This window comes from Scaptodrosophila lebanonensis, unplaced genomic scaffold, assembly GCF_003285725.1.
Source record: "Scaptodrosophila lebanonensis strain 11010-0011.00,11010-0021.00 unplaced genomic scaffold, SlebRS2 tig00000024-arrow-pilon, whole genome shotgun sequence".
NCBI classification, from domain to species: domain Eukaryota; kingdom Metazoa; phylum Arthropoda; class Insecta; order Diptera; family Drosophilidae; genus Scaptodrosophila; species Scaptodrosophila lebanonensis.
In genome coordinates, this window is record NW_022060538.1 from 22150664 (window position 1) to 22170439 (window position 19776).

At 42.4% G+C, this 19776-nt stretch overlaps 1 protein-coding gene across 1 annotated transcript; it reads left to right on the plus strand.

The window, feature by feature from the left end:
• The first annotated feature begins 7299 nt into the window (after window positions 1-7299).
• LOC115620853 (octopamine receptor beta-1R) lies at window positions 7300-19729 on the plus strand. The gene is made up of 7 exons (XM_030514297.1): window positions 7300-8001; window positions 13159-13356; window positions 13408-13579; window positions 16484-16620; window positions 16704-16886; window positions 17232-17385; window positions 19455-19729. Exons 1-7 carry the CDS (start codon window positions 7550-7552, stop codon window positions 19689-19691), a joined length of 1533 nt encoding a protein of 510 aa, XP_030370157.1. The 5' UTR covers window positions 7300-7549; the 3' UTR covers window positions 19692-19729.
• The last annotated feature ends 47 nt before the right edge of the window (window positions 19730-19776 follow it).

Below are 19776 nucleotides of genomic sequence, written 5' to 3' on the forward strand. Positions count from 1 at the left end.
GCCCCTGAAAGTATGCAACGTGTGTTGAAGCCAAGTCCAACATGGCATGGCGTTTGCGCAATCATATTAAATGCGCCGCACACACACACACACACCCGCACATATGAAAGTAACCACTTTAGTAAGTTTGCAGACTCTTATAAAATAAAACCGCTTACGTGTGTGTGTGTGTGTGTGTGTGTTTGTGTGCCTGTGTGTGCGGGTAGTGGTGTGTGCTATGCTGAAATTAATTAAAAAATTGCATAACTGCCATATCATGGCATTTTATTTTATTTTTATTTCGCCGTCTAGGAAACTGCCAGGCTGGCAGCTTTTCGCAGAGTCGACGCGCTGCTTCCTCCCCCTATGCTAGTTGGCAGCACTTAACGACTTTAAGGCTGTGTGGGTGGCCTAATTTGGATTTATGCCGCCTGCCAGCCGCAAATGCTTTAAAGTTTATTAGCCGGAGTGTGGAGTTTGAAAAGTGAGAATGCCTCATCATTGTGTCGACGGCAATTCAAAAGATCGACTCAGATAGCAATCTGTATGCTGTTTTGGACACATTGCCGTATTGTTGGCCACGACAATGGATTCAAACTCGCCCGAACATGTAATCTAAATAGCATACAAAACTGAGACAAATGCCAACATAAGCTTTCTACCATTTGCATACACGAGTATTTTAGTATGCGAATCGTTGGTATTCATGTATTTTGTATGCCATTTCCGAGAACTACGATTTTCGTGTCTCAAAGAATAGAGCGCACAAGCCAAATGTGTTGCTGGCATTCAAAAGCGGCTGGCCGGGATTGTTCGTTACCCGTTTACTATGCAGACATATGTAGATGGCGCAGAACATTCGTACATTTATGTACTTGTATATATTTTTGCAGGAAAATCTATACAAAATGTGGCAGGATCTTCTACCCACAGGTTTTGAATGACACTGCTGTTGTAACTGGGCTGGGTTGCCACGGGGTGGCACGGGCTGGAAGAGAAAGCATTCTAGCTGCGGCCTTGAAGCTGTCAAATGTAATATTTATCATCTGCCATCTGTACTATACTTGTATAATGCGCGCCATTCCAGTACCTAGGTGTGCTTCTTATGTATGCCATAATAAATAAGACGGTCTAGTTTTTCAAGTATTTTTCGAGTAACAAATTTATATATAAAAGTTGCATTTACTCACTTCTCTCAAGAATCTTTGAGGCCTTTGTACTTATATGGCAGCGAAGTAATATAAAATCGTCGCTGACTTTAATAATTTGATGATGCCATTCGATTTAGCTGTGTCCATCCGTCCATAACAGATAATTAAATACTAAAATGTATTCCATTTAATCTAATTTAGTATTGATTGAGAAACTTCGACTTCGACTTGCAGTTAAAATTGTGCGTGCAAAATCATAGGAAACTAGATAAACTTGCCCAGAATTTAATAATCAAATTCTAATCCATTGTACGAATTTCAATCGAATGCAGGGATTGTAAAACGAGATTGGCATTTAAAACATGCCCGTTGCTGATAATAATGCATTTGCAGTGCGTACAATTCCAACATTACAATATTAACAATGAAATTCACAAGCTTTCCATTTCATATTTGCATTTATAATTTCAACAGCTTGTGCGTATTGGGGAGCTATGCGTGTTTATTTTTCGGACATTTTGCAAATTTCTCCGGCGCCGCCTCTGGCCCCACCGTAGCCCCTGTTGCCACCACGGCTGCCACAGCTGTTTCCAGTCGGCAGCTGCTGCCTCGGGTGAAGTGAAAAGCCGAAAAATTCAGGCCCTAAAATGTTAGACAACTTGAAAACAGCTTTCAGCCATGTATGTGTACATGGCTGTGTGTGTGTGTGTGTGTGAGAGTGTGCGTGCCACGCTAACTAAATTTGAATTGTGGGCCACAAACATGACTAATGCGTACTCGTATCTGCGGCCATTTGGCAGTTAACTAAGCAAAAAATAAAAAGCAAAATAATGCAAATAATGTTGCAATTTAAAATGTAAATGAAAGCCGGCCAGCAAAAGGCTCCTTTTGTACAGCTATTTAATGCATGTTGCTTTATTCCTTTTGTGGCTCTGATTCTAGAAAAGGTCAAGAATTCGTTACTAAGTGGCCACCGTTTGTTTCACATTTATTGTTTTGCCAAAAGAAAATCTTGCAGAACTTGCAGTTGGAAAGTTACAAAATGTTTGTAGATACACAGAGTATCACGACGACTAGAAGCCCAATAGTATCTCATCTCTTGCCTCGAATTTAAGAATAGAAAGTGGGTGTGCAGGCGAAAGTATGAAGAGCTGCTTTAGGAACATGAATAATTGAACATCCGCGCTATCAGCTGATTGTCCACTGCCGCCCCTATCCCCACCCAAGGCCAACTGACGCTGCCTAGAAGGTCATAGGGCTACGAAAGGAAGCGCAAGGAACGCAAATGTTGGGTTCCACATTTGTCATTTCGCATGCAATATTAAAAGTGACCTTATGTCTGATTTTCTACTTGGCCGCAATCGAATTAGGCTTTGTTTTTGGGCAGTCGTTGTGAGGCTGTTGTCGTTGTTGTTGTCGCTGCTGTCCGCAGCCACTTTATCTTTCAGATATTTACAGACGCCCAATTAGTTTCGATTCGTTTCGATTCATTTCGGTTCGCTTCGATTTGTGTACGACAAGAATTTCTGCTTGATTTCACATCCTTGTTCTCCATGTTGCTGCGCCTTTTGTCTTCCCAGCCACTGTCCTGCTTTGTGTGGGAATTTGTGGCAGTCAATTAAGTCGCTTTTGGGGCCACGAACGAGGCAATATTTATGAAGTTGGCCCTTGTTGGCATTATTAATATTTCTGCTGCCGCGCCCAGGACCGATGATAAATGGATTCCAGCGCCTACATTTTGGTGGAGCCTCACAAGCTACCGACCACTCAATCAAAACGCAATGCGTGCGCTTAAGTGGCATTTAAATGTAAAGCAAATGACCCATACCCCAACCCCAACTCCAACTCCAACCCCAATCCAAACTGCAACCCTTAAGCCATAACCCAACTGGCGGAGTATACAAACAAAAATCGATTAGTGTGGGCAGAAAGCGTTAAAAAATAAAGAAAGCAACTGCGCGCACACACACACACAAAATCTTTGTTTCTGCATACATTAAAAATTAATTAAAAGCAGTAGAGTGCTTCGACCCAGAAACAACAACACAACTTAGTAATTAAAGTTGACCATCAATCCGTAGAAGAACCGCAGGCAGACCAGTCGACTGACCTCCTCAGTCAAAGCCAAAGCCAAAGCCAATGCCAGCCACAAGCCGCAAGTTTCGGCCACATCCCAAGCAACAGCCCATAACCAAAATTTGTTGCTTTTATGCTCAGAAAAATGGCGACGTTGTGTGTGTGTGTAAGTGGGTGGTTTCCCAAGTAAACAGAAGCGTGGGTGGCGTCGACGTTTGGTTCGACATTTGTATTCCCATCTGTCGACAAAGGCGTTTGCGCTGGCACAATGCTCAGCTGTAAATAAACAGAGGAAAATTCAAATAAGTATAATAAGTAAGAATAAATAACTACCAGAAGCAGACACAAACACATGCACAGAACGCTGAACCGTATTCTAAGGACGCAGCCACCCAACCAACCAATCGACCAATCGACCATCCAACCAGCCACGCGCAAATATTTCGTTGCACCTCAACAATGGCACGACCCCAAGAAATGAATCACACAAATGAATCACCGGCAGCGTCACTGTCGAGGCGCGAATGAGACGTGGCAGGTGAAACCAGTCCTCGACTGACCCATCGACCTCTCTCCCGAACAATGGGGCAAAATCCGGATCTATCATTAGAAGAGAGAAGGCTTTCAGGTGGCATATGTGGACAAAATTCAATCTGATAATATTTGAAAAAACCACTCAAGGATTTTGTGAAAAAGTGTTTGCGGAATAACTATGTATTCCACTGATTTCAGGGTGAACAAAACTGCAGATACTGAAATTAAATTAAGTCGAACAAACTGATATTTCTCTCTGTGCAGACACCATAACAAGTTCCTTTCTATTTGCTTGGTTTCAAAAGCATCTCCAATTGGAGAGCACGTGTGCAAAAAAATTGTTGTTACTTCACAGAATTAAATTTAATGCTTCAGCAAAAGTAGTATAGTTTATTACACCTACAATTCAAATACAAACTCCTTATCTACATTATAGTTCTTTAGATTTAAGAAAACAAAAAGTTCATTAAGCAAAAAGTTGAACAATTTTCAAATACTACAATACTGCCATAGACTTGAAGCTCTGTTTTTTTATGATTCAAATAACGTTTCTCGAATTGGGAAGTCGCCAAGCTATTAATATTTTAACCAATCGACTGAAACTTTGTAGAAGCATTTCTCGAGTTAAGCTGGCATTGAAAGTGTCTGCTGTTTAAATTTCCAGCTTAAAATCATTTCTTTTGGTAAAAGAGACTGATGCTGCTGGATGCTTTCTTGAAAACTAAGTTCTATTCCATCGTGCAAGGACCATCACTGAATGAATAAATCCCAAAAGCAAATATGCAAGACAAAATCCCAGATTCTTTAACAACAAATAAAGGACGAAAAAGAAATAAGCATACAGAGCGCAAGCTCGCGGCATTGTGGTGGTCGGTCAGGTGGGCTGGGCAGGGACCCTACCGTCAAGGTTTGCGTTTCATCTTGAAAAAGTTTATATCGACAGTCGTTCAGTCGGAGTTGTGTGTGTGGGTGTGGATGGGAGCGTAGGGCGTGGAAAGGAGAGTCATTCATGGAAGAGATGTTGATGTATTGTGTGCGTGTAGAGGACGTGCTCGACTCCCTCTCGCCTCCCGCCATCTTCAATTGGGCACTTGCGTCGCAGCTGCAGTTGATTGTGCGGCATCGCTTTGTTGCCATTGTTAGTGTTGTTGTTGTTTTTATAAAGCATTGACAATGCGGTTGACAAAAGCAGCAATACCAATACCAACAGCAAAGACCAGTCAGTCAGTGCGGGCAGGCAGGCGGAGCATTCTAACGTATTTTTCCAGTTTTTATCGATTTAAGTTCACTTCAGTTGTGAAAAGTGTGCGCGACAAACGTTGATGTTGAAGCTACTGGTTGAGGGAAGGCCTGGGGATGGGAACGGGCGCCGTGCTTTATGAATGTATGCGTCTCTGTTGAACAAAACCACACGAAACTCATTTCCCTAAAGGTGCATGGCGCACACACACACACCCATTCCCATCCACATCCACATCCCTACAATGCCTCGACTCTTAAGTTTCTGTTTGGCTGCTGCACATACGAGTACGAGCATGTGGAATGGTGTGCGTATTTGTGTTTCGGAAATTCCTCAGTTCTGTCACCCAAAGCTCTCATATGTTTGTTATTTATTTTTGGTGAAATGTGTGTTTGTCTAGGCCAGAGTCGAGAGCAAATCAAAGCCAGCTGGCAAATAAACTTGTGCGCGTCTTAAAGTAATGGGAAACCGTAGCTGGAAGGGAGACGACAACGATGTTCTCATCGCCTCATTTGCATATATCACGAGAGATAATACCTACACAGACAGTGGATGTTGTTTTATCACAATTAATTATACAAGTATACTAGTACCTTTAGCGAAAAGGTGTGTGATTTCATTTTAATTGCGAGTATGTTATTAAAAAGCGATAAATAGATAGATCAATAGATAGATATGTAGATGGATGGATAAATAGATAAGTGGATAGATGGAATGGAAGTGGAAATGTTCTCTGTTTCCATTTGAATTTCAATACATGATTCACTATTCTTGGAAGCTACTAAGGTCGTCAATACACAATGCTTTGATTTGTGACTGATCCATCCATTCTGGAATCCATTATGATTTATTTTACTAATCAATATATCTAAGTGTTTCTTCTAACGATATTTGGGCAACTTGTGCAACTGCACATATAAATGATTATTATTATTTATTTCTTCTGTGCTTCAATATGGAATTACAAAAAAGAGTAAATGAACAAAGTTTAAAGTTTGTCGGAATTCTAACTTTACAAAACGTCAATTTTTTTAAAAACACTGGTTTTTTAAACGAAGTTTGAAGCCCCTTTCCTCCCTTTGGTGCTCAAATTGTAACGAATCCAAATTTCAGCTTCCTAGCCATGCTGTGTGGGCTGTGCATTGACACCAAGGAGTCAGCCAGTCAGTCAGGATACACTGTTTTATAAATGTGTGTGTATGCCTAAGCCGCTCGTGTCTACTGTTTGACAGCTGCCGTCTGTTTTTGCACCTCTGAAAATTACCAAATAAATATTATGGATTTGCAAATTGATGTTGCTAATGATAGGGCCCTCCTCTGTTCCCCCCGTCCTGCTGGCTGGCCTCGCTTTATGATGAAATATGGTGGAGTATAGCGATTTGTCGTGCCCATCGTCAGAGGCTGCTGCTGCTGCTGCTGCTGCCTTCCTCAACCAATTCCGTGGCAGCTGCTGCCTGGGTCTGGAATGAAGCAGAATTTTGGCGCAACGGAAATTTCCTTCCAGGCAGACACATTCACGCTGTTTATGGTAAATTAAACCAATTGAGTGGGATTACGTTAAGCGCTCGCATTTGGCTCGGCCGGCCGGCTCGGCAATCCTGGCCATAGCTGTATTGGCAGGCACTTGCTTGACGTCGCTTTTTGTTGCTAAGCATTGTTCAGCGTTAAGCACTTGGCAATTTAAGTGTTTTCTGTGGGTTTCAATTTCATTGTAATTCCCCGTCAGGCAGTCATGCAGTCAGGCAGTCAGTCATTGTGTGGGAGAGTCAGGCAGCAGGGCTTTGTAGCCGTAGCTAAGCGCCTTGCGGCTATATTGCGGATATCAAAGCGAAAGGTGGCCTTAGCGCTAGAATGGGCGTAGGTGTTTGTACCTTCGGTGGCTTTGCGGGCTTAGGGCCTGGATGAATGGGGATATGTTTGGGGCGCTTAAATTTGCATGTTTTACAAATTGTGTTCGAAATACGAGACAAATCACTGGCATGGTCGTTGCGGTTCATTAAACTCGCACAAAATGTACAAATTATACAAATACTACAGATTTCTATGCACATGACCGCATGTTTGTGGCTCAGCTATAAATTTTAGATGCTTGAACTATAGAAAACAGGCAGCCGAACTAATTCATGTGCATTTTGCCATTTGCAGAGATGAAAGCGTTTCTGCCAAGGACACAGGACCATCGACAACATCGACAACATCAGCAGCAGCAGCAGCAGTAACAGCAGCAGTAACAGCAACAGCAACTGCAACAGCAGTAATAAAAACAATCAGGAGCTCAATAAAAACAATCAAGTCAACAGACAGACATGCCAAGGACGAAAGCAACGAAATCGGTTTTGGAAAACAAGCGACATCCGCAGAGACTTGCAGAGACTCCTGCTTCATGCGATATTCGCCTGTAAATATGCAATAGTGTGTATTAGTTCGGCACAACTACGCTTCAGAGCAACGGGAAAAGGGCAGAGGCCAGAGAATAGAGTACAGAGGACAGAAGATAGAAGATAAAGGACAAAGGCAAATTAGTGACCAGTTGTGGAGTTGAACACAGCCTTTTCAGGCAAGCAATATTATGACGCGCTTGCAGCACGAACTGACAACAGCAACAACAACAGCAGCAACTATTGTGGCAACAACAACACCCACAGCAACAGCAGAAGAAGCAGCCAGAGAAGCAACAGCAACAGTAACGACAACAGTAGTCGGCCATCCCTTCCATATGCCGCTGCTGGAGGCAACGCACGCCAGATATTTGAATTTCGTTGCCGATGGACTCATCGATGATGGCAGCGGCGGTGGAGTGGGTGGCGTTGGCAGCAGTTCAGTTCCTATTGAAGACACGCTGGCTAGTGCCGGCGCCGTCGGCATCAACGAGAGCGCCGCGGTCGGCAGCGACGACATCAACGGCAGCGCACATCTGACATTTGTCATCGTCAAGTGTTTCATTATTGGTTTCATCATTCTTGCCGCCATTCTGGGCAACATGCTGGTGATTGTGTCCGTTATGCGGCACCGAAAATTGCGGTGAGTTTAACTTCGTTTTTGTCCTACCCTGTCACATTTGCCTTCACCTCCCTAGGTTTCTTTGTTTGCCACACACTTTGTATACACTTCAGAAAATAGGCTCATGCTCATGATTGATCTAGAATGTGAGACACACTGAGAGGATATTCTTAAGTTAGATAATAATAATCTTCGATGCGTAACTCAGACAAATGTTCCCGTTATAAAACTCCTCGACGTTCTTAAGATTTTCATTTTTCTTAAATTTTTAAGTTTTCCAACATCTCAGCTTAGGTTTGTTGATTTGATAATAAATTGTGCTTTTTCAGAACTGATTTATTTTAAATATATTGGCTACTTCTTTGATCGAGCTCGTCAGAAGTGTAGCTTGGCAAAATGTTTCCTCACCAAGGAAGTAACTTTTCAGGGCATACAATATTTGGCACATCTGTGGCAATGTTTTTCATTTCACTTTTTCGTTCATTATTTCCTTTCAGGTTTTCCACACTTTTTGCCTCCTGTTTTGCGTGCTCTTGTATCTTGTATCTTGTCAGTTTTCCGTTTTTGTGTTGTTTTTGGCTTTCCTGTCATTGAATTGTTGCCATTGCCATTGCCATTGTCATTGTCACTGTCACTGTTACTGACAATGAGTTTCAAGGACGTACCCATGCCGCCAGCGCCTCTAGCTGCCTGTCTTTCAACTGCCAGCTGGTCGCCAGCCGCAGGCATCAGACAGAAGACGGGAGGAAGGGCACACTTGTTATTGAGGCGCTAATCTGGCGCGTTTTTGCGCCCATTAATTTGTCATAATTTATCATATTTCTTCTTCCTTCGTTCTGTCGAGCACTGGGCGAGTGGTGCGAGTCAAAGGGATTTGCGCGAACGCCAACTGGCCACTGAGTGTGGCCACACACTTCATAAATAACGCAGCTGTCTAATTTCTTGACCTGTCCAAGTGCCATTTATCAGCGAACGAGAACTTGCGATAAACAAAAACAAAAACAACACCAAAAAGAAAAGATGAAGGAGAGAAAATACTGAGCTCGGCATATATTTTTATGCGACACTGTTAAATGCGAGCCGAATGGCAAGAACGTGCGTAATTACGGTAAAGAGTGTTAATAACAAGCGCACATAAAAATATCGTAGCCTACTTAAAAGGGCACAAAGAGAGCCTCCCGGCTGCTTGACTTGAATTTGCTGTTGTTGTTGCTCTTACTGGCATTTACTTTATGTGCGCCCATATAATTTGTCAAAATTATGAATTGAGCGGCACAGCGGTGAGCTCCTACTACGTGTTTTTATTTTTGTACTTTGTTTTCAGGCAAAGGAAAGTGTAAACTCATACGAGTACGCCTGACATTTGCAGCATTTAAATAACATAAAATACGCCCCAGTACTTGGGCGCTGCCACCACACCTACCAACGCACACACACCCACACCCACACACACTCATACACATACACATAAGTACATATGCTCGACTCAATGTCAGGGCAAGTACAAGAATATGTTGTGTTGCCTTCGTGTCACGCACGCATGGCGCCGCAGGGACAAAGGCAGTACGCCAGACTTGGCAAGAGCAAGAGGGCGGCGGGACGGGTGGACAGACAGAAACACAGAAAGACATACAACACCTGACATTTGCGGGGCTCATTTAATTTTGGGGGACGGCGCAATTTAGACTCTGACCCTGACTACTTAATGTTGCCATTTTGTCTCTTGTCTGCCCAACTGACTGGCTGGCTGACTGCCTGACTGTCTGACTGACTGACTGCCTGTCTGTCTGCCTTCCGGTCTATGCCTGAGTGTGTGTGCGTGCCCAACGATGTGTGTCTTTGTCTATCTAGCTCTCTTTCCCTCTGTCCCCACTTCCGTGCCATTTTGCCTTTTATGTCGCTTCCCGCTTCTTTTGCTCCGCTACGCAGCTTAAATCATCATGGCAAATTAAACTTAATTACGTCCAACATGCATTCGTACTCAAACCATTATGCGTGTGTGTAGTGTGTATGTGTGCGTGTATAGGCTATATGCGAGTATGTTTGTGGGCTGGGAGCGCCCAGGTGTGTTCCTCGTTTTACAGCTCCACTCAAATAGCCGCGCTATAATTTAAGCCTAATTTAACCGCAAACTTTATTAGCGGGAATTGGAACTCTTTGCCATCCGAAAGAGAGCGACTCTCGACTGCAGAAGATGGGCCAGAAGAATGGGGCACATTAAAATGTCGCTAAAAGACCAGGTGGTTTCTGAATATGCGCCCACTAAGTAACTACCAAATGGCCAATAGCTTTTTATGGCTTAGTATGCGAACAACTAATTTTCACTGTGTAGCAAAAAGAGGGATTTCTTCTACGAGTCGATTATTGAGTGAATTTTGCTTTTGCCTGAAAGCTCTTTTGCTGACCAATAGGCAAAAACTGGATTATTACTTAATTATTCAGTTCGTATCATTTGTTAATTTATACTTAGGTTGTCTAGCGGTGGATACTTACTTTTTATATCCAGTCCGGCAAGAGATTAGTTCATTTGATTAATCAATAATGAATCGTAATTTGTGAAAATAAGAAATTGTTTAGGTGTTTATACAAATTTATGGCTACATAGAATATTGCCGTTAGTTGTTCGGGGTAAGTTAGCATACATTTTATTTTTAAAGTCATTGCAAAAGTAAAAGTAAGTCGCCTACAAGGTTCACTTTTCCATTGACCTTTGGCTGCATTTTATGCTCGCCAGCATCGAGCATAAAAGGTCACATTTATTGGAATATAAATGTTAGCTTGACTTTGCAGCTGCGGAAGTATACAATTTTGTAGAGCGTGAGAATGAAGTGCCAACCTGCACATTATAAATCAGAATAGAGGCCTTTAAATATGAAGTGCTTGCAGATCGCCGAATAATTGGCTTACATTCTTAAAAAGTGGGTGCTGTTTCAAAAAGAACAAAGCTTTATCAAAAATTGAGCATCAAACGTGCACATTTATTCATACATCTCCTTTGCCTACTTTGTGTGTAAGATATTAAGTAAAGGAAAGGTCAACGGGTCGGCAAAATGTAGTGACGCAGATGCTGCCTGGCAACAAGGCTTTATTTGCCCAACAATTTTTCAATATAGGCTTATAGTTCATTTGTTCCTCGGAAACTGGACATTAAGTTAAATAACGTCTAAAACCTACATATACGAGAGCTGCATAAAGAACCCAATAGCAGGCTTGCAGTCGAGCAAGCCCGACAGTGAAATACCCTGTACCCAGCCAAACTTCCTTCACTGAGTCAAATGCGCCCATAGCAGAAGCAAATAGAGGAGGAACAAGAGCGAACTTAATGCTGCAGCTTGTGGGCGTAGTACCTGAGTGAAATTGGTTTTCTTAGAATTGACCGAATTGGATAAAATTTAAAACAAGTAGATAGCTGTATATAGAATGCGCGTTAAAGTTTGGAAATTCTTTAATGGGAGAAGGGGGGGAAAATTCCAAAAAATAAAATAAACTCTTCCTTTCTCGGACCTAGGCGAATCTGGATACCAACTTTAATTTGCGTTCATCCAGACAGACAGACAGACGGACAAGCGGACGGACAGGCGGTCGGACATGTCTTGAGCGATTTCTCTCGTAATCAAGAATATATATACTTTATGGGGTCGGAGATGCATTCTTCTGCATGTCACATACTGTGCACAATCCTAATATACCATTTTTACCCTACGATTACAGGGTATAGAAATTAGATTATACTCTTTTATTTTGATGAAATCTCTCTTCAGCATTAGGCAGTTTTGTTCTCGATATTGTGAACATCATATGCACATCTCGAATACACATGTGTCTCAAATCTACATATGTGAAATCAAAAAATAACAAATAATGACCTTCAAAGGCCATTTTTTTCTATTTCTATAAGCTTCCGAATGGACAACTAAAAATAAATCAGGGTCATTTGAAAAGGTTTTGCAAGCATGTACTTACGTCATAAAACTGCCAAACTTTAATACTGTTGATAATTTCGCAAAGGATTTTTATTTCAATCTTAAAGGACTAGAAGACATTCAGAGATTTTTTCGATGCATCGCTCTTTTTAAACCACAACATGGTGTGTATTCTTACATTCAGCTTTTGTTAGGGGCACACACACACATACACACATAATCGATGTTGTTATTTCTTTAAAGTGGAAACGTGCCTTTCCCCTCTGGCGTAGCACGTTTCGCCACATTCCAGTATTATATCTTAATCGGCTTCTTGCGATGTCTTTGCCTTAATTACTTTTCGATGTTGGCTTTGATGTAGGTACATTGTACATCTTATTCCGCTTTAAGTGCCCTTCAGCCAGCTGTCCGTTGCTGCCATCAACACTTCGCAGTGCAGTCGACGCCGCTGTAATTAGATTTGTAGTCGGTCCGGTTTAATGGCCTTGTCGAAGCCCAGTCACAAAAATGTAATGGACGCGTCAGCTGCCCGGCTTAAAATTAGAAGCGAAACCACACTTTTCAGCTAGATAATACGATGTGGAGCAAAATCTCTTTTCTCATATTGCGTATACGCCGCGTGCGGGTAATTGACTTAATTTTTGTCTGCGGCAAGCGCAAAAGCTTTCGCTGGGTTTTGTAGTGCCATCGCATTTATTAATTAACGCATTAAACAATGAAACGCACTTATGGTATCACGCAGTCGGTGAACCGCACAGCGCCACATGCGGCGTATGCGTAATGTGTAAAGTTTTGAGCAACAAGCCAGACAAGCGTTAAACACTGACAATCTCCGTGAGTAAGACAGCAAGTGTGAATGATTGAGTTTAAATGCTTTAGTGCTCTAAATTAATTTACAAACTTAATGCGCACTCCCAGTAATGGGGTGCTTAAGGGGCACCTACTTGTAATATTGCGCTCTTGTCCTAGCACTTGGCATTTAAAGATGTTCTCTCAATCCTTTGATTCATTTAAAGAAACTTGATTATAAAAGCTTTCAGCAAATACCTCTTGAAGGCAATATTCATGCACAATAAGAACCACTACGAATATTTATGAATCATTATTGTATTTACCGGAAGTGATATCGATTTGTATTAGATTTTATCGAAAAATGTATTTTTTAAATGTAAAAATTTTAAGCAAGGAATGTTTTACATATGCATTAAACAATACTTTCACAAGAGCCGTATTTATTTGAATTTCTTTGTTGCAGCATCATAACCAATTACTTTGTGGTTTCTCTGGCCGTCGCCGATATGCTCGTCGCACTCTGTGCCATGACCTTCAATGCTTCCGTCGAGATCTCAGGAAAGTGGATGTTTGGCTCGGTCATGTGTGACATGTGGAACAGCTTCGATGTCTACTTCTCCACGGCGAGCATTATGCATTTGTGCTGCATCTCAGTGGATAGGTAAGATGGCTGAGCTCAGTTCAGGAGCCATTCAAGAGCTTTCTCTTTCAGATACTTTGCCATTGTACAGCCATTGGATTATCCACTTATTATGACGCAGCGACGTGTGTTCTTCATGCTGCTATTGGTCTGGTTGTCTCCGGCATTGCTTTCGTTTTTGCCCATCTGTTCGGGCTGGTATACGACTAGTGAAAACTACAAATATCTCAAGTCAAATCCACACGTAAGTAACTATTTATGTAAGATTGAATGGAAGATGGAATGGACTTCAAATCAGCAACCAAAGAGTGGAGGAAAAGCTTAACGGTGTTAAAAGGCAGAAGAAAAGTTACTTTATCCCACATCTTTGCGATAGTACGTAACAAAAGTAACAAATTGATTAACTTTATAGCATACTCAAAAGTTCACTTGCGTTAAGGATTCCTTACATTGATGTCATCCACAGAAAAAGCTGATAAATTTCAAAGGCACACACTATTCAATGAAATTAAGTTGCAGAATGCTAAAAATGTACTGTTCTTTTTTTTTAAAACATTTCTTACGATTTTCCTTTGCGCTGGCATATAAATACTATACATACCTACATATGTATATATTTACAAATGCAGAGTTGGTTGTTGTTATACACGTGCATAAGAAAATGTTTGGTAGCATTTTCTAGCGCATAAAACTAATAGAAAATTCTAATTTGGTTGAGGCTTGTAGTTGTGTGTGTGGGTGTGTGTGGGTGTGTGTCTGTACTAAATCTACTTTGCATGCATTTTACATGCCATTTGCCTTTCCTCCCTCTTTCTCTGCTCTGGCAGCTCTGGCAGCTGCCATGTGTGGGGCAAAAGGTATACCATAAATTCTGCCAACACTTGCACCTGGCAACATCTTCCCTACTGCTCTTGACTATCCGTCCACTCGTCCACTGTTCCCCTTCTCTGGCACTTATCTGTCTGCTGTCCACTAGAGATGTGCATCGACTCAACACTATGTTCATTTGGCTGAACTTTTTTTGTTGTTATTTTATTAACTAATTATCGATTAGAACTGCAATTTGGTGATAAATGTGTGAAGAGAATGTTCCAATCGAATTAGTACGATATTTCCACATTTTAATTTTGTTTCTTAGTGATAATTCGTGCTTCTTCGTGCCCTTCTGAATAAACATCATCATGCACGATTAAGGAATAGGAAACACGACCCATGTCCATCTCTGCTGTTTGTCGATTTCTTTCTGCTACCTGCTCCTTAACTTCGACTCACGCTCGACTCGAAGGAAATTGATTTATGTGTGTACTGTATTGTTGTTTTATTTGTTGTTGTCATTGCTGTCAGTGACTCGATTGGCCGGTCGATTGGTCGCCCGTTCGTGCGGCTCTTACGTTTTTACGCCTTTCAGGCAGACAGACGGAGAGACGTGGATAGGTGTGGGAGAGCCGGGAGAGCTGGGCCCGCAAATGGCATATTTATTAGTCTGTTTTATTGCCTTTGCATTTGACGTAAAAACATGCTGCGAACATATTTTCTTAGTCGTTGAGCGCATTAAGCATCCTTCGGTCGCTGCTGCTGCCCGCCTAACGCCCAACAAGTGTTGGTTGGTTTCATTTTAATTGTTGTTGTTGTTTTTCCCGTTGTTGTGGTTATTATTGCGTAATATAAATGTTGATGTATAAATAAATGTAATTATATGTGCGTTTGTGCGTCGCAGGCGGCGCATAATTTTCACGCGCGTCCTGATTGCCAATGCTGGCCGAGCCGCTACTTGAGTATAGCCCAACAAGGAGCTGGCTGCTGCCCTGGTATCCTTGCTGGCTGGCTGGAAGCTTGAGTGCCTGCAATGCCAGCGTAAACTCATTGAAAGCCTTTTGCATACATTAGCATAAAAGTTGGGCTTTAATTAGTTTTTCTTGTTTATGTTAATAACAGGCGCAGTGCCAGTGCCATTGCCAGTCCCGCTATTTCGTCCTTGTACTTATCAGGATGCTCGACTGTCTTTGGGTGCGTCGGCAAGGGTGGAGGAGGTTGTCAGCAATCTGATTATGTGCCCATGTATGTGGCAAATTGACTTTGGCTGTCGTTGCGGCAACCGACAGCGAAAAGCGCTTGCACTTCGCTCCCTCCACCACCACCGCCACCTCCACCACTACTTTCCGCTCAAGCTGTGTAGACTGGGAGAGCGTGGGACTGGCCTTTGTTATGCATACATTTAATATATGCCATAATTGACTGTTTATTGCTGCAATGTCAGCACAAACGAAGGCCAATAAACATATTAACGCTCGAGTGTTATGGGCATTGCGCATACGCACCATTGTGCACACACAAAACATACACATCCAGATCGGGGAAAATGCAGTGGCATTTCAAAGCGCCATTCAAATCAAATTTGCAGCATTCTGCATATCAGCACGAGGCTCTACTCCGTGACCATTGTCTGTGAGCGAGAAATGGCAATAAAAAGCGCAGCAGGCCACGTAATTGCACAGTATTATTTGATTATCATATTAGGTTTGATTTATTTGCTCGGGCACGTGCACTGCCTGCTAATGGAGGCATTCAAATAACGCCCTTGAAAATTTGTTGTAAGAATTGTGGAAAGTAAGAAGATATCTTGTGGAAAATAAACTTCATCTTGCAATGTCATTTCTATTGTGTTATCTACACAAACTCAATTAGAACTTCGACTTATTACCGCACAACAAGTTTTAGTTTAGTCCATCAACCAATTTAAGAACATGATGATGATTCTTTTTAATTGCGGAAATTTCTTCACTAAAGCCATAATATTGATTGCCATTCTGAACTCATAAATCAATCATAAGCTGCAAATCAACCTGCAATCTGTAATGAGAGCTGGTCTATCTATTTATTTTATATTTCAATGTAAAATGTTTTCATGATTAGTATTTGCAAATTGCTATTAAGTAATCAGTCAGCCATACAGGATTGATTAAGGCAAATTTCTGCTTTGCTTAGTCATCCAATCGAATCATCGATGCGTTGCTAACAATTTCTACCCGCGGATGGAATGTGAAGTTATATACGCAGTCATCTCGTTCGTGGCTCGGGCTAATTAAAATCGGAGGTCAAATGCCACTTTGTGCGCCATGTAAACATATTCCCACTTGTCTCGTTACAGATTTGCGAATTCAAAGTCAACAAGGCGTACGCAATCGTCAGTTCGTCGATGAGCTTTTGGATTCCGGGCATCGTCATGCTTTCCATGTACTATCGCATATACCAGGAGGCTGACCGTCAGGAGCGTTTAGTCTACAGGTAAGCGAACACACGCAATTAATTTGCGCTCAGCAATTAACGCTAATTACCGACTACCGCCTGCCGCCTGCCGTTGACCACAGATCCAAAGTAGCGGCGCTCCTCCTCGAGAAGCATCTGCAGATTAGCCAAATTCCCAAGCCGCGGCCAAGCATACAAGTGGAACAGGCAACCATTACGACAATGAGGCGGGAGCGCAAGGCGGCTCGCACGCTGGGAATCATTATGAGCGCCTTCCTACTCTGCTGGCTTCCCTTCTTCCTATGGTGAGTGTCCAATTTGGGGTTCTGGCTCGACCCTCTGTCTCGCCCCATTTGCACGTATAAATTGTAAAGGACGCTGACAAATTGCAAGGGCTCCGAGCATTCGCTTCTCTGCCCAGCAGTTTGTTGCACAGTGTGATGTTTTGACAAACTGTGGGAGTAAATTACAATTTGAGTTCCAAGTTGTTTTTTAAAAACTGATTGTTTGCATGAATTTTCATTTTCAATACTTTCATTCTTTTTACTGCTCATGTTTTATTTCACAAAACAATACTTTAATATTGCTAATCGATAACTACTAATCTGTTTGCACTTAATGCGATTTATCTCTTTTCTCTGCCACGACAGGTATATTACTTCCTCGCTGTGCGACAGCTGCATAACGCCACGGATTGTTGTGGGTATCCTGTTCTGGATCGGTTATTTTAACTCTGCGCTGAATCCCATCATTTACGCCTATTTCAATCGCGATTTCAGGGCCGCCTTCAAGAAGACTCTAAAGGTGAGTTTTGAGAATCTTTTGGCTTCGACAGTTCGTCCCTCCCGACCCAGCTGCTGTCAGCTGGCTGGACAAAACGGCCAATTACTTGCAGGGAAAAGGGAGAAGAAGAAAACAACTAAACCAAACCATTTCTATGACTTTTGTTCCCACCGTTTCGCACCCGCTTAGTCCTAGTAATGAGCTCGCGTTTGGCAGCAAGATGTGTCCGAAGCCCAACAACAACAATTTCAATTACAATAACAGCAGCGATAGCTACGAAATGCGACACCAGCGTCAGGTTGGGTAGCTATACGAATGCGCTGCAACCCTGGCAATTAGTGCCATTGTCGTAGTCTACTTATTATATGTAGATGACTGTGCCGCTGCTCGCCAATGCCTGTCAATGAGTAGAAGGATGCTGCATCCTTCAATTAGATAGTTTAGTTAGTGAAACGCATTGGCTGTCGCAATTGCCTCAAACTGTAATTGCCACTTGCATTAAGAACTCTTTTGCACGCTCTTCTTGCCTGTGTCTCGCTCGTGCTCTCTCGTTCATTCACTCTGGTCAGCCAAGTAGATATTTTGGTCACATAACGTTTTACAAGTAGGTAAACAGTAAAGGCATACATGTGTGCAAAATATTTGCTTGAGTGGCCATTTCTTTCTCTATCTATTTCTCTCGCTCGCACATTTTTCGCTGTCATTATCGCTCACTCGTTTTCTCTCTCACCCGCATTTAAACAAACAAAAGTATGGAACGCGCCACGTATGCTGCATTTTGCGATCGTCAATTGGCTTCTTTACATACCGGCGTTGCCAACATCTAATCTCATTTAACATTCCTCTCTTCCATGCATTCGCATCACAGCTGGCGTTTGCCCTTCTGATACGTTGCCTCACGCCCGCCAAAAGCTAAGCCCAAAAAATATGCAAAAAAAAATGTGCAAAAAATAAAACTCGAGACGAACACAAAAAGTTATATTGAAATTAAAAATGCGCGTATGTATGAGCATGCAAACTATTGGGCCTGCTGCACACACACACACACACACATCATCCCATACAAAAGCAGTATTTGTGTACAGACAGACACAAAATGTACAAAATTCGCTTGCCCGGAGCTCGGGCTACTTGCTTAGTCTGCGCCACAGCCGTCACCAACAACATCATAAAAAATAATAATAATAACAACAAATTCAACAAGAACAGCACCTGCTACATAGAGGATGTCGGGACAAACACATACCCTGCAACTCGTTTCTGTAGACGGTCGACAGAGGAGTTGGGAGAAGTGCGTGTGAAGATGTTTTGAAGCAGCGCAGTGGTCTGCGGTACAAATAAAAAATATTATTTTGGAATCTGATAACTACATACATATATCCAATCTCTTGGAATAACAAAAAATCGATCTTCAAGCGGACTAGAAAAAGTAGTTCCATTTGTGTCATATCTTCAAATGTTTCGTAAATGTATAGTATGTAGGTGGGTTCCCCTATGCTGGCAGGGTAACGTTAAACACTCACACACATGCTTGTGCAGAATGTTTTTGTATAATGAAATGTTATTTTTCCCCACATTTTTCCCTTTTCGAAACACACAAATAGACCTTTTACACTCTTTGTTGTGTGCATGTTGCCTTTTATTTTGTTTAGCATTTTTCTGCCACGTTCATTTTTCTTTCACAACAAAATTATCGCAGAAATAATAAACCCGCACAACACAACACACACACACACACACTACTCTATGCTTTGACTTCGCCTTCGCCTTCGCCCAAGCTCGCTCTTCTTCGCTCTGTCCCTGTCCCTGTCTCTGTGCCTGTCTCTGTCTCTATCTCTGTCTACGTCTCCATCTATACCTCTGCATCCACCGAATTGCCCGCTGATGTTTTGTCTCGTTGTTGCTCTCGTCCTCGCTCCTTGCTCCCTGTTCCTGTATCTGTGTGCTGGGGCTCTGTAGCCGTCGCCATTTAAATATGCTTAACCTTTAAGTACGTAGTAAGCAGTTTTCGTGCTACTTTATTAAATTATACGCCCATTTGCACAAATCTTGTAGTCACTTATATTTATCGCCCCCGTGTCTCTTTGCAGAGCTGCTGTCCCTATGCGTTCATCAATTGTCGCGCCAACAGCTTCTGGGCAGGTGGTGGCGCTCGCAATGGAAATGGAGGCACAATTGGTAGCGGCGGAGCCCTCGATATGCCGCCCCATATGAACTCCACGGCCTCATCGGAGATACACATGAGTGTGTTGCGAGCTCGCCAATATGCTGTCACGCCCACCAGGGCTGCCCAGCAACAGCAGCTGCATCCCTTATACACGAACTAAGCCAACTGCTGATGGATCGGGAATGGGTGGGAGGTGGTATACCGGGAGTAGTCCCAAATTAATTCATACACACAGTTGCGACATA

Bases quoted from the DNA above. Each gene is read 5' to 3' on its own strand.
- LOC115620853 (XM_030514297.1), top strand. From the start codon at position 7,550: ATGACGCGCTTGCAGCACGAACTGACAACAGCAACAACAACAGCAGCA. The intron at 16,621-16,703 runs GTAAGCGAACAC...CGTTGACCACAG, and splicing joins CAGGAGCGTTTAGTCTACAG to ATCCAAAGTAGCGGCGCTCC. The intron at 17,386-19,454 runs GTGAGTTTTGAG...GTCTCTTTGCAG, and splicing joins CCTTCAAGAAGACTCTAAAG to AGCTGCTGTCCCTATGCGTT.